This window comes from Rhea pennata, chromosome 6 (genome assembly GCF_028389875.1).
Source record: "Rhea pennata isolate bPtePen1 chromosome 6, bPtePen1.pri, whole genome shotgun sequence".
NCBI lineage: Eukaryota > Metazoa > Chordata > Aves > Rheiformes > Rheidae > Rhea > Rhea pennata.
In genome coordinates this window covers 19,338,350-19,349,505 of record NC_084668.1, presented here as the reverse complement: position 1 = coordinate 19,349,505, position 11,156 = coordinate 19,338,350, and the positions used below count along the sequence as shown (strand labels likewise).

The 11,156-nt window shown below is 38.2% G+C and overlaps 1 protein-coding gene across 2 annotated transcripts in view; it reads left to right on the top strand.

The window, feature by feature from the left end:
- Positions 1-224: 224 nt before the first annotated feature.
- The window catches only part of IFIH1 (interferon induced with helicase C domain 1), a 28,444-nt gene continuing 17,512 nt past the window's right edge, over positions 225-11,156 (top strand). Inside the window, exons 1-3 of one of the 2 annotated variants that reach the window (XM_062578752.1) lie at positions 225-789; positions 2,706-2,862; positions 5,077-5,253. In XM_062578752.1, coding sequence (XP_062434736.1) covers positions 346-789; positions 2,706-2,862; positions 5,077-5,253 — 778 coding nt within the window. In that variant the 5' untranslated portion in view covers positions 225-345. The remainder of the gene's footprint in view (positions 790-2,705; positions 2,863-5,076; positions 5,254-11,156) is intronic. The other variant, XM_062578753.1, reaches the window with a different exon arrangement.

The following is an 11,156-nucleotide window of genomic DNA, read 5'->3' as shown; positions in this document are numbered from 1 at the left end:
CAAACTCGTGGCTCTCGGTAGAGGTTTCCCTTCGCCCCCTCGCCGCGCACAGCTCCCCCGCCCCGTTCCCTCCCCGCCCAACGGCCGCGGCGGCGCGGGGCTGGCAGTGGGGGGCGGGGCCGTGACGGGAACGGCGCAGGCCCCGCCCCACCCGTCACATACGCAACGGCCGCAACCGTAGCGCAAACGAAACCGAAAGCGCCCGGCGGGACGCGCATAAAGCGGGGTCGGGGCTGCGGCGCGGCAGTGACGCTCCTTCTCGCTGACACCGAGCCGGGCTCCCCTCCGGGCCCCCCCCCCCCCCCCAGCAGCTCCCTGCCAGGTGCCCGGGCCGCTCGCGGCGCGATGTCGGACGAGTCCCGAGCCGAGCGCTTCCTCTACTTGATCTCCTGCTTCAGGGCGCGGCTGAAGCGCGCCATCCGCGTGCAGCCCGTGCTGGACTGGCTGCCCTCGCTGGGCGCCGAGGAGCGGGAGCGGGTGCGGGCGGCGGCGCTGCAGCAGGGCGAGGTGGAGGCGGCGGAGCTGCTGCTGCGCGCCGTGGAGCGGGGGCCCCGCGACTGCTACCGCGAGTTCCTGCAGGCGCTGGAGCACGGCGGCTGCGGCCTGGCCGCCTGCTACGTGAACCCCAGCCTGAGCCAGCTGCCCTCACCGGCAGAGGAGGCCCACCACGACTTGTGCGTGCACTTGGTGCAGCTGCTGCACGGCACGCTGGTGGATAACATGCGGGCCGTGCAGGTGGCCGAGAAGTGCCTGCAGAGGGACATCTTCCAGGTCGAGGACCTGGAACGGGTGAGTGACCTGTGCGCCTCGGCGTGGCGGGGCCCGGCCCCGGGAAGCGGGTGCCGCCTGTGTCTGCAGGCACCAGCCGCCCCTGGGAACTGTGAGGCAGAGGGGAAGCAGCAATGAGAAGTGGTGGTGTAAGTGTAGATATGAAAGGTGGTTAAGGAAGGAGACTATGAATCTAAACTTCAGGGAACACAGCGATGGGACTCCAAATATGCCTCAGAAAACTGTTTAGTGGGGGGCCAGGAGGACAGATGCCAGCTAAGAACCAGGGAAAAAAATTCTCTTGAACAGAGAGCTAGAATAGACCAGCACTTAAGTGGAAGGAACCCAACCACTGCTGCTGGTGCATTTTGCTTTGCCTCTGAGCCCAGGCTAAGACTGTGAAGTGTCTTCTGGCCCCTGAGCTGTACTGTGAGGTAGTGATGGGTCAAAGTTCTAGAGAATACTTGAATTAAAATAAAACAAGGCCTGCTTCCTCTTTCCCTCTCCTTTTGTGCCAGAGGTTCACAAAGGAATTTAAAAGTTGACAGCGAATGGAAAAGCTGAGCAGAAATGTCACTGTCAAGAGTAAGTGTTACTCTTTGGTGAAAACATTTGCCAGTGTTTGCTCCATTTGGCCAAGAAGAATATGCACAGACTGATGTAAAACTTAATTGGAGACAAAATATGACTGTCCTGAAACTGGTGTTACAAGAATAAATGAAAGTAAGATTTGCCATAGGGACAAGAGTTAAAAACAGCAAACTAATAGTGGAACTGCATCGTATTTGCTTTCTGAGCTTGTGCATCAACGTTTTAGGTAGTTTGATGCTTTGTCTCAGCTAAATGACAGTCACATGCCTCACTTCATCAGATTGGTGACTGTCAAGGAGCTACAAGGGCCAGCTGCTCCCTAAGGGAAGGAGAGCCAGGAGTCAGCATAGTAAGGTGGAGGCAGGGGCCTTGCTCATAGATTACCTGCCCCATTCCTGAATTATTCCACATGTTCTTTGGGCATCTTTTTGCTACTGGTATTTCTGTTGAAGCCCTTCATTTCCCTTCACATCCTTGCCAGTTCCAACTCCACTGGTGCTTTGGCCTTAATGCCATCCCTGCATACCTGAAGAGTGTTTCTATGTTCCTTTTTTGCTTAGCTCTTTCTATTTCCATTTCCCATATACTTCCTTTTAGCTTTCAAGCACTGTTAAGCCTGCTGTTATCCCCACCCATTTGCTTGCATATCAGGATGGATGAGCTCTGAGCATTGAGGAGGTTGTCTTTGAAGATTGAACGCCCACCCAGGCTGCTTTGTTTTGGGATAGCCTCTTTGTTTCTGTTGTGATCACATGTCTAGTTCTCAAGACAGCCTTGGGGCACTTTTCCATAGCTTCTTCTAGGGCAATATCTTTTCCAGAGGCTTAGTTATTATACCTTCAAGTGGGAAGTGTGATGGTGAAGCCAGTGTTTAAGAAAGTGTTCTATTTATGTATGAAATCACATCACAGATTAAGTCTGAGGTCTGGTAAGCTGCATGACTTCACTGTTTCTTTGGTCAAGGTTGGCTATTTGTTAAATCAGTGTTTATTTATAACTGATTATTATTCCTGTTATATATATTCCTGATATAATAATAATGATTATTATATAGTGGTTATAACCATTGATCAATATGTTCCATACGTTCATTGTTCAGTCTCTCAAGTAAAGTTTCGTATCTCAAGTTTTATATATCTTACCTGAAACCATATGTGATAAATATGAGGTTGAAGAAAAATACGGTAAATTTCTTCTGACTAATAAAACTAGTGGCAGACCCACTTGTATTTCTATTAGTGTTTTAAATGATGAGAGAAGTGCTTTTGTATATCTACTGTTCTTAGCAACTTATTTGAACTATTTCAAAATTATGTCTCAAGGGTTTTTTATTTTATTTTCACCAGATCCAGACTGTTACTGAAAGTCGTGGGAATAGAGATGGTGCAAGGGAGCTGTTAAGTAGAATAGTTCAGAAGAAGGACTGGTTCTCCCCTTTTTTGGTTGTTTTGCGTGAAACCCAACATGAAGACCTTGCAGATGATTTAAGTGGAAATACAGGAGGTAATCATCTTATTTCAGTAGTACTAATGGATTTTTTTATATATATATATCTGAGGGGGGTGGTTGTTACTGTTAGTGTGGTGGGTTTTTATTTATTTATTCTTTTTCTTCCTGTGACTTAGGAAATGGTACGGGGTTCTCACTGTATTGATTTCACTACATCACTGAGACTAATGCTTTCAGTTATCCAGGGCTTTCAAGATCAAGCTTCTTAATAGCTTATTTGATAGATTCTTAAACACTAAAGTCATTATAAAATCATTAAACAACATTAGAATTCAGTTAATATGTATATAATTATAATTAAACTGAATGCTTACCTTTTATTAATTTGTTTTCAGTGTGGTATTATGATCATTAATTAAACATACTGAATATTATTTTGAACAAAAACCAAACCTCTTTCAGATTTCTCAAGCTCAAGGATTAATGTTTCCTTAATAGTACAAGTTTACAAATATATATAATGGGATAAGATAGTAGCAAGTCCCTAGAGACATTGTATAAAATTGACTATAAACAATAGAATAAACTAGTAAACAGATTATTTATAGAAATGAAAAGAAAGTAAAAGAGCTACAGAATTTTGGCTAGTATTTCTTATTGCTGTACAGCGATTATTATGTTATAAAATTATCCTAGTGCTTCCCTAGGTTCTAAAACATGAAAAACAGAAGCAGCTCCCAAGTTATGTCTCATTTAGCGTATGTTTTGTAGGATTTCTGGGGACTAAAGATTTTTTACCAGATTTTTCATTTTGCATCTTCAGCCTTCTTGCTTGAAAAGCTCACGAGAACTGTCTGTAGTCTGTATATAATTTTAGTTGCTGCATATGGGACTGTGCATTCAGATTGGCATGAAAGTGCCTCTTCCACATGAGGACAGGAACCAGATTCCTCTGTCACACACAAATAAGCAGCAGCTACATTTAAACCTACCTTTTCACTGTATTTGAGTCTTCCGGTTTGCAGGACAGGACCAATCAGGTTAGAGCCTTGAAAAGTAACTCTGAGGGAAGTCAGAGGCTGGGAGTAGGGCAGCAGCTACTGTGGTCTTCACTTTTATTTTGCAGCTTTGTCAGGTTTAACTTGTGTTCCTTCCTTTGCTATTGGTAAGATAAGCAAAGTAATAAATACTTAGCAAATGAGAAAATTATGAAAATTATTTCCATACAAATTCTGCATTTTGGAATCCTCAGTACAGTGCAGACCAGACAAAATAAAAATTAAGTAGTTTAATTCACATGTTTGATGTAATGCTGGATGTATGTATTTATTCAGAGATTTCTCAGTAGTCCTCAGCAATGCAGCCCCTAAAAAACTGTGCAGATTAACATGTAAAATGTAAATTATGTTAGTCTTACCAGAGTATAAGAATCTTTCTAGGTACACAATCTTGTGTATATGTAGATTATTGTAATGTCCACTGATGCAATGACAAGGAAGCACTAAGAAAAGACTCATTGGGTACCTTATGAAGAGGAGGAGAGTGTTGGTACATCCTACAACTCAAGTTTGATCCCTACTGATTTGTTATGGTAAAATAAGTTGTCATTAGCAGATTCTTATACATAGCAATTGAGAACTTTATAGGAAGTTAATCTTGACTTTTTTTTTTTTTTTACATTTAATTTCTAATTGCATAGTAATTGAATCAAATTTGAAAAACCCTAGAATGCAGTTTCCAAAGTTTTTTGAAGTGTTTATAATCTGCAGAACAGCGTTTTCACCTTTAGAGTATGCCTGGTTTTATATGTCTCTAAAAAATAACACTAGAACAGAAATCAAAAAGAAATAATTTTTATATTTGAAATAAAACAATGGAAGGAGGGAGAGTGTTTTTTGGAAAGCTCAAGCTTCCTGTTTTATGGGCAAGTATTAAAGTCCAAGATGAAGTCCTGCTCTGAGGTACATCCATTTATGAATTTACAGAACTGATGGAATTAAGAGAAGATACAGCATATGATCTAGTTCACTAATTACATTTTCAAATCTTCACAGTGACAGCAAATATAGAGATTAATGACAAATTTATTTTGTAAATTTTGTAATTTGGATTGTCAGCGTTCTTATAAATATTTAAGACCAAGGTCATATGTTAGGCCATTGTCTGCTGACTTGAACATGTATGATGAATTCTGGTTAGTTCTGTGTTTTCTGTGCTGCACACTAAAATAAAGTAAATATTTTATAGTGAATTTCTGGGTTTTTTTAGGAGTGGAAAATGGAGAAAAGGGGATGAATAACAGGACAAATGAAGAAACAGAAGTCACAAGGCAATCAGAACATGCTGGAGTGGAGGATTTCAAACAGCAAGAAAATATGAATGACAGTTTAGCCAGTGAGAGCAGTGTTTTGGAAAGATCTGTTGGAGAGAATTCTGTAGCTTCAGGTATGTCCAGTAATTGTTGGTACCACTTAAACTTCAATAACTGGAAGCAGCTGAGTAAAAGTTCTATAGAACTTGTTTTTCATTAGCTCCTATGTTGCTCAAAAATTAGGGAGCATTTTAATTCCTGTACTGTTGATCTGAAGGGAATGAATGAAACATAAATCTTGATTTCTTGGAAGCAGTGAATAATATCATTTTTTCCTTTCCATTTAAGTTAACATAGTAGCAGTTTTAGAGGTCAGATCTAGTTTGCTCACTTCTGTTCAAAGGAGCTGCTCTAGGATGAGAAATTAGTTCAAGTTTGATGATATTTATTAGTAAATCTGAAAGGTATGGAAAAATCTTCACCTAAAGTAAATAAAGAGCTGGTTCAGAAACAAATTTGTTTGCACAATACAGAATTGAAATGACATGGCCAAAAAAGCTATCACGTCCTATGTGTAGTCTTCATGGAAACAACGTTCCATTTATCCTGCTTGTAGTGATCGTATTTGACCTGCTTTGATCTATTTGATCTTCTCATAACTGAACATTAGTGGTCTTACTTTCTTCTTAAATTGTATTTTTAAACAATGTTGTGTTACTCATTTTTTTCAATTTACTATGCAAAAAAAAAACTTTCGCATGTGTACTTCTTTAGTATTATTAATTAAATAACACTAAATAATAAATTAATACTGTTTCTGACCTAGTCAAGGTAGGTTTGTACTAACCAATAAAAAAAATTTTTTGTGTGCATTGGTGACTCCTCCCAGCTCTGACAAAGTTTAAATCAGAAGAATCTTTCTACACCAGTAAAATTGCATTTGTATCAAGATCTTATGTTAGTAGAGTGCTGATGTTCCTATTCTGGAAACACTTTTATCGTTAGTCCTTTAGTACTAATTGTCTGACAGGTACTTCATTTTAAGGGTTTGTATATACAGACCATCAGATTAAACCTGTGTCACTTCACATCGCATGCTCAGAAGTACAGTTTTAAGAAATGGTTTTGGCCTGTCATTTATATCAGTCCACTTCTGAAATTGTGCCTTGTTCATCATGAGCAGCAACAAATACAGATCTAACTGGGAACTGGTGATTCAAACATATGCTATATGAATAAGGAACCATTCATATCTGTTACAAGTTCAGATGGAACTCAAACAATAGCTAAAACTGAGCTAAATTCTGCCTGAAATGATTTTTTGGCTTACTCAGCCAAAGAAGTGAGACAGCTAATGCTGCTCTTTTTTTGTAAAACATAAATAAATCAAGAATTTGGCTGTGAAAACTGCAGCCTTTCAATGTGCAACAGTAGAGAGCTTGTTTTTTTCATTTAGCATGATATCAACATATCAGTGTTTGATAGCAAGTAATGAATTAACTATAACAAAAATACCAACTTGGTTTTCCTAGGTTGAAATATAATTTGGCAGTATGAAGAAGAGATTCCAGATATTTAAGGTGATGCAGAATGGATCAAACTGAATTATCCTCATTCTTAGGTTGGGTCCTTTCAGTGCAAAGTTTAAGCTCTTAAATGCAGCCACACAGTAACTTTCCGTTGCTCTTTGCTGGATCTCTTACAAGATGGATGTCAGAGTTGCAGAACTAGTTAAGAGCTAAGTAACTTTAGTCTGCCACAAGCTAATTCTAGCCTGAAAACTGGTCTAATCAGCATAGAACTGTAGTCATACTAAACAGACAGTGGGTATGTCTGCATTAGCAAGTTGTGCAGTCGAGCAGATCTGTACAGTGAAATAGTCTGAAGATGTTTATATTCTGCTGCATTTTGGTTGTTTGCTTTAACTTTAGTTTGTTGCTGTGGACTACGTGCCTGAGAGTGTCTGGAACACATTTCACTTAGTTTCAGCCAAGAGGAGTTCATTTCATGTGGTCCAAAACATCTGTGATATGAAACAAAGCACAATAAGTGGGGGCAATTGACAGACTTGTCTTAGAAGTGTGATTGAGTTGAATTAAAACAGTACTGGAGAAGCAGTATAGCAAAAATGCTGAGAGACTGTGCTGTACTAACATGGCTGTAGAAGAACTAGCTCACATTCGACAAGTTATGTAGTGAGCTGTGATCTGCATGCCCCTGTACAAACCAAACTGTATTTAAGTAGTCTTCCATCCGCTCTCGTGTATCTCATTAGACTGTTTTTTTTTTTTTTTTTTTTTTTAGCCAAATAGCTAAGAATACAATTAGAGTTTAAATTCTGCTTCTGCGTGGGCTGGGAACCCACCTAATTTGGAATTTGCTGTCAAGCATCCTCAGTTTTGCAGTATGCTCCCACTGTTCCTCCATGTATTGAGGAAAGATGAATTTCAAGTAGAATGAAACTTACTTAAATCACTTGAAATTACTGTCATTTTAACTGGTTCTAAAATGTCCTCTGACACTTTTATTGGAGTAGATAGGGCAGAGTGAGTCAGGGACAAGATACAGGAGCAGTAGGGTCAAAAGGACAAGTAGAAGTAGATGAAAACTAGAAAGAAACTGCGTGTACAAGAAAAAATAATAATAAAAAAAAGAAATAAAGCCCTGCGTGCACACAAAGCTCAGTATAAAAGCAGTAAGTTTGCAAAGATTGGAAGTGAAATAGTTGAATTAAGTTTCTGTTTACCTGTGTGAATTGTACTTTAAATAAATACCAGCTCTGTTTGTCAAACCTGCTTCATAAAATGGAGCTGACTGGAACAAGTAATTATACTGTGAGAAAATTACAGATAGAATGTGTACCCTATTTCTGTCCTTTCTTGCTGTCAAACACAGTCATGATTTTCAAGAATGTTTTGCCCCCTGCTGGTTCAAGTACAATCTGACAATAAATGTTTGATTATTTACCTATGGCAAATGTAAGGTGATACTACTTGTTTTTTTTTTTTTTTTTTTTTTAATGGGATTTTTTCAATAATATTTTACCTAATGTGGCTCCTAATGCTTTCAATTAGAAAAACTGCAGATTATTAGGACCAGTTTTACTAACTTGTTTGTATTTTGATCCTTTATCCATTTATATTTTCCCAGATTCAAAATTTAGTCTATGACATAATGTAGCACAGGTCAGGAAAGGAGGACTTTCTGTTATTAAAATGTACAAAGATCCATGCTCTTTGCATTCCATTGTCTATATATTAATTTGTCAATGAAAAGTAACAGGAAAATCTCTCTATGAATAGCACTGTTACAGTGTGCAAATAGTACGGTAAGGGAAGACTGCTGAAATTGGTGAAGATAACTTATAATATTAATCTTTTTATCTTAACTGTTTTGGAAAGGTTTACCTCTTTACTTAAAATAATTCAAGAATACTGGCACAGCTTATAAAGGAGAATATTATGCTATCCACATGTCACTTGAAATTAAGTGTAAAATACTTATTTCTCTCCACTGATGCTCTATTGAGAGGTGATTTTGTAATGCATACTGCAGATTGTAATTCAGGTAATTAGAAAATGCTCTGAAAGCATATTCACTGCTGCATGTATATCTTTAGGCCATTTTAGATGGGAGATCACACAGAATAGATGCACAAAGTTTTAGTTTTATTCCTATTCATGTGGATTCCTAGAAAGTTAAAGCAAGGCATGTCAATGTCATTTTCATACCTAGAATTCCTACTAATGTTACTTAATTATGTGTTCAGAGACCTGTGACAAACTATTGGTAATGTTTTCTTCTGTTCTCAATACAATGCTGCCTTTTAATGGCGTATTAGATGCATGCTTATATATATATATACACACACACATATATACACCCACACATATACATATGCACAATGTATATAATTACAAGGGAAATTTATATAAATTAGGCTCCTGATGTATTTCTTAAAAATGCCTTTCTGTTGATTGTACTGATTTCTAGGAGCCTAGCCTTTTAATTTCAGTGCTTGTAGTCTTTAAATATTCTTCTCTGTCATTACACTTCCTATGAATGGTAGTAATTTATAATTGGACCAGTTTTGGGACTCTGTATGGAATAAATGAGGAAACGTGTAGGACACAAAGACAGATGTTTCCATCACTTTTCATGATTATGTCAGTAAAAAGAAAAAAAGCACTTAAAGTTGAACAAATGTCTGACTCCTTATAGTGCCTAAGATAGCTTGGTGTAGAGCTTGTTTCAGTTGCCCATAGTATACTTGTCCTGTGAGGTAGCAGTTTCATTTCCATTTGTTGCTCATCTTCCAAGGAGACCAAAACTTGAAACTCAAAGCTTCAGACTTTTGCTGAGCACAGATGGCTAAATTCCCACTTCACTTACCAAGACATTGTACATACAGAAATGAGTAGTACGTATTTCAGGAGTATACCATTCTCAGTTAAGTGACTTGAGTTCTCTTAGTTCTGAACTTCCATTCATAGTGTCTGTTTTGCTGTATGAAACATTTGTTGGGAACAATAAGTTAAATGGCTATGGACAACAATGGGATAGTCACTGGAAAAGCTATGAAAAAAAAAATGGATAGACCACAAGTTAGATGAGCTAGTTAGGCAAAATGGGTGTGAATGCTATTCCGATTGATTTCCTGTATGCACTATGAGCTCTGTTGCAGGATGCTACAGATAAAACTGAAAGTCAGTGCAGGGTGAGTTCATTTGGAGCAGATCCTTTCCAGAAGAGCTCTGTCTCTAGATGTTAAAATGAGTTTTTGGAAAGCTTTTGTAAAATCTAACTATATAAATTGCATTGCTGGGATAGAAAAAACTGTAATATATTTATTGCCCAGCAGAGGGAGTGCGTAACATAAGAATATTTATAACATACTTGCCAGATTTTTGTAGTAGTATCCAAGTCTTCTAGTGTATGTAATGTCACTTTCTGCTTTTACTTACAAAAAGCTTGAAAGATTTAATTACTGTTTTCTGTTTTTATTTACCTGGGACCTGTGACTTTTTATGTGAAGAAACCTGTTTTTTAAAAAAAGTTCTGATTTTGATTTTTAACCTCTTACAAATACAACCTTTATGGGGTACAGGGAGTACGAGAGAATGTCTGTAACATGCATGCAGCACTGTGTGTCCAATGGAACTGCTTTTGTTTTGTTTTGTTTTTGTTTGTTTTTCCATCCCATCTGCATCTGGAAAGACACAAAAACAAGACTAAAAATCATGCTGGTGGTTGTGTCCACACCATTACTTTCAGGCAGATCATGATATTGCCTGATACACTTTGGATTTTTAATTCCATCTTTTCTTTAAGAGAGTAAATTACATTGTTCAGTTTGAACTTTTTAGATAAAGATAGATAAAAAAAAATACACCAGAGCAATCCCTGCCAAACACTTGTCTACCCTATTGTAAGACCCTTAGATGAAGAAGATTCTGCAAAATTCTTAAGTTAAATTTTATTAGCTTTAAATTTTTTTTTTTTTTTTTTTTTTTTTTTTTTTGTTATTGGTTCTGCAGTCCCTGGAAAACAGTTAAGGCCTTTTGTCCTCCCAGCGGCCTTGTATGTTTAGAGGAAGACTATGTTCTGTTGCACTTCTGGCTTCTTTCTTTTTCTTTAAACTAGCCCAGATCTTTTAACATACATGTCATATTTTCTAAACCTCTTTTTGTTTTAATTGTTTCTTGATTTTTTTTGAAGTCAAGTCAAGCTTTGACCTGGCTCTATGGTTAAATTATATTAAACAGATTGTACTATGGAGTATTTCTCAAATTTTTTGAAAGAATCTGTTTGGCTTATCTTTCTTCATTCAGCCTATGAATCAGCAACAACTTGCTTCCTGCAAGGCTGGAGACTAAAAGCAGCTGTAATTACTGCCTGAAGATGTCTGGGTTTTTTTGCCTGGATATAGTTAAAGGCAGTTAAAGATAGGTTACTTTTGGTTTTCCCTATTTTGGGACTGTAATTACAGCCATTGCTTATTTCTAATATCAAGCTGCAGCTCTCAGCACCTATTAAC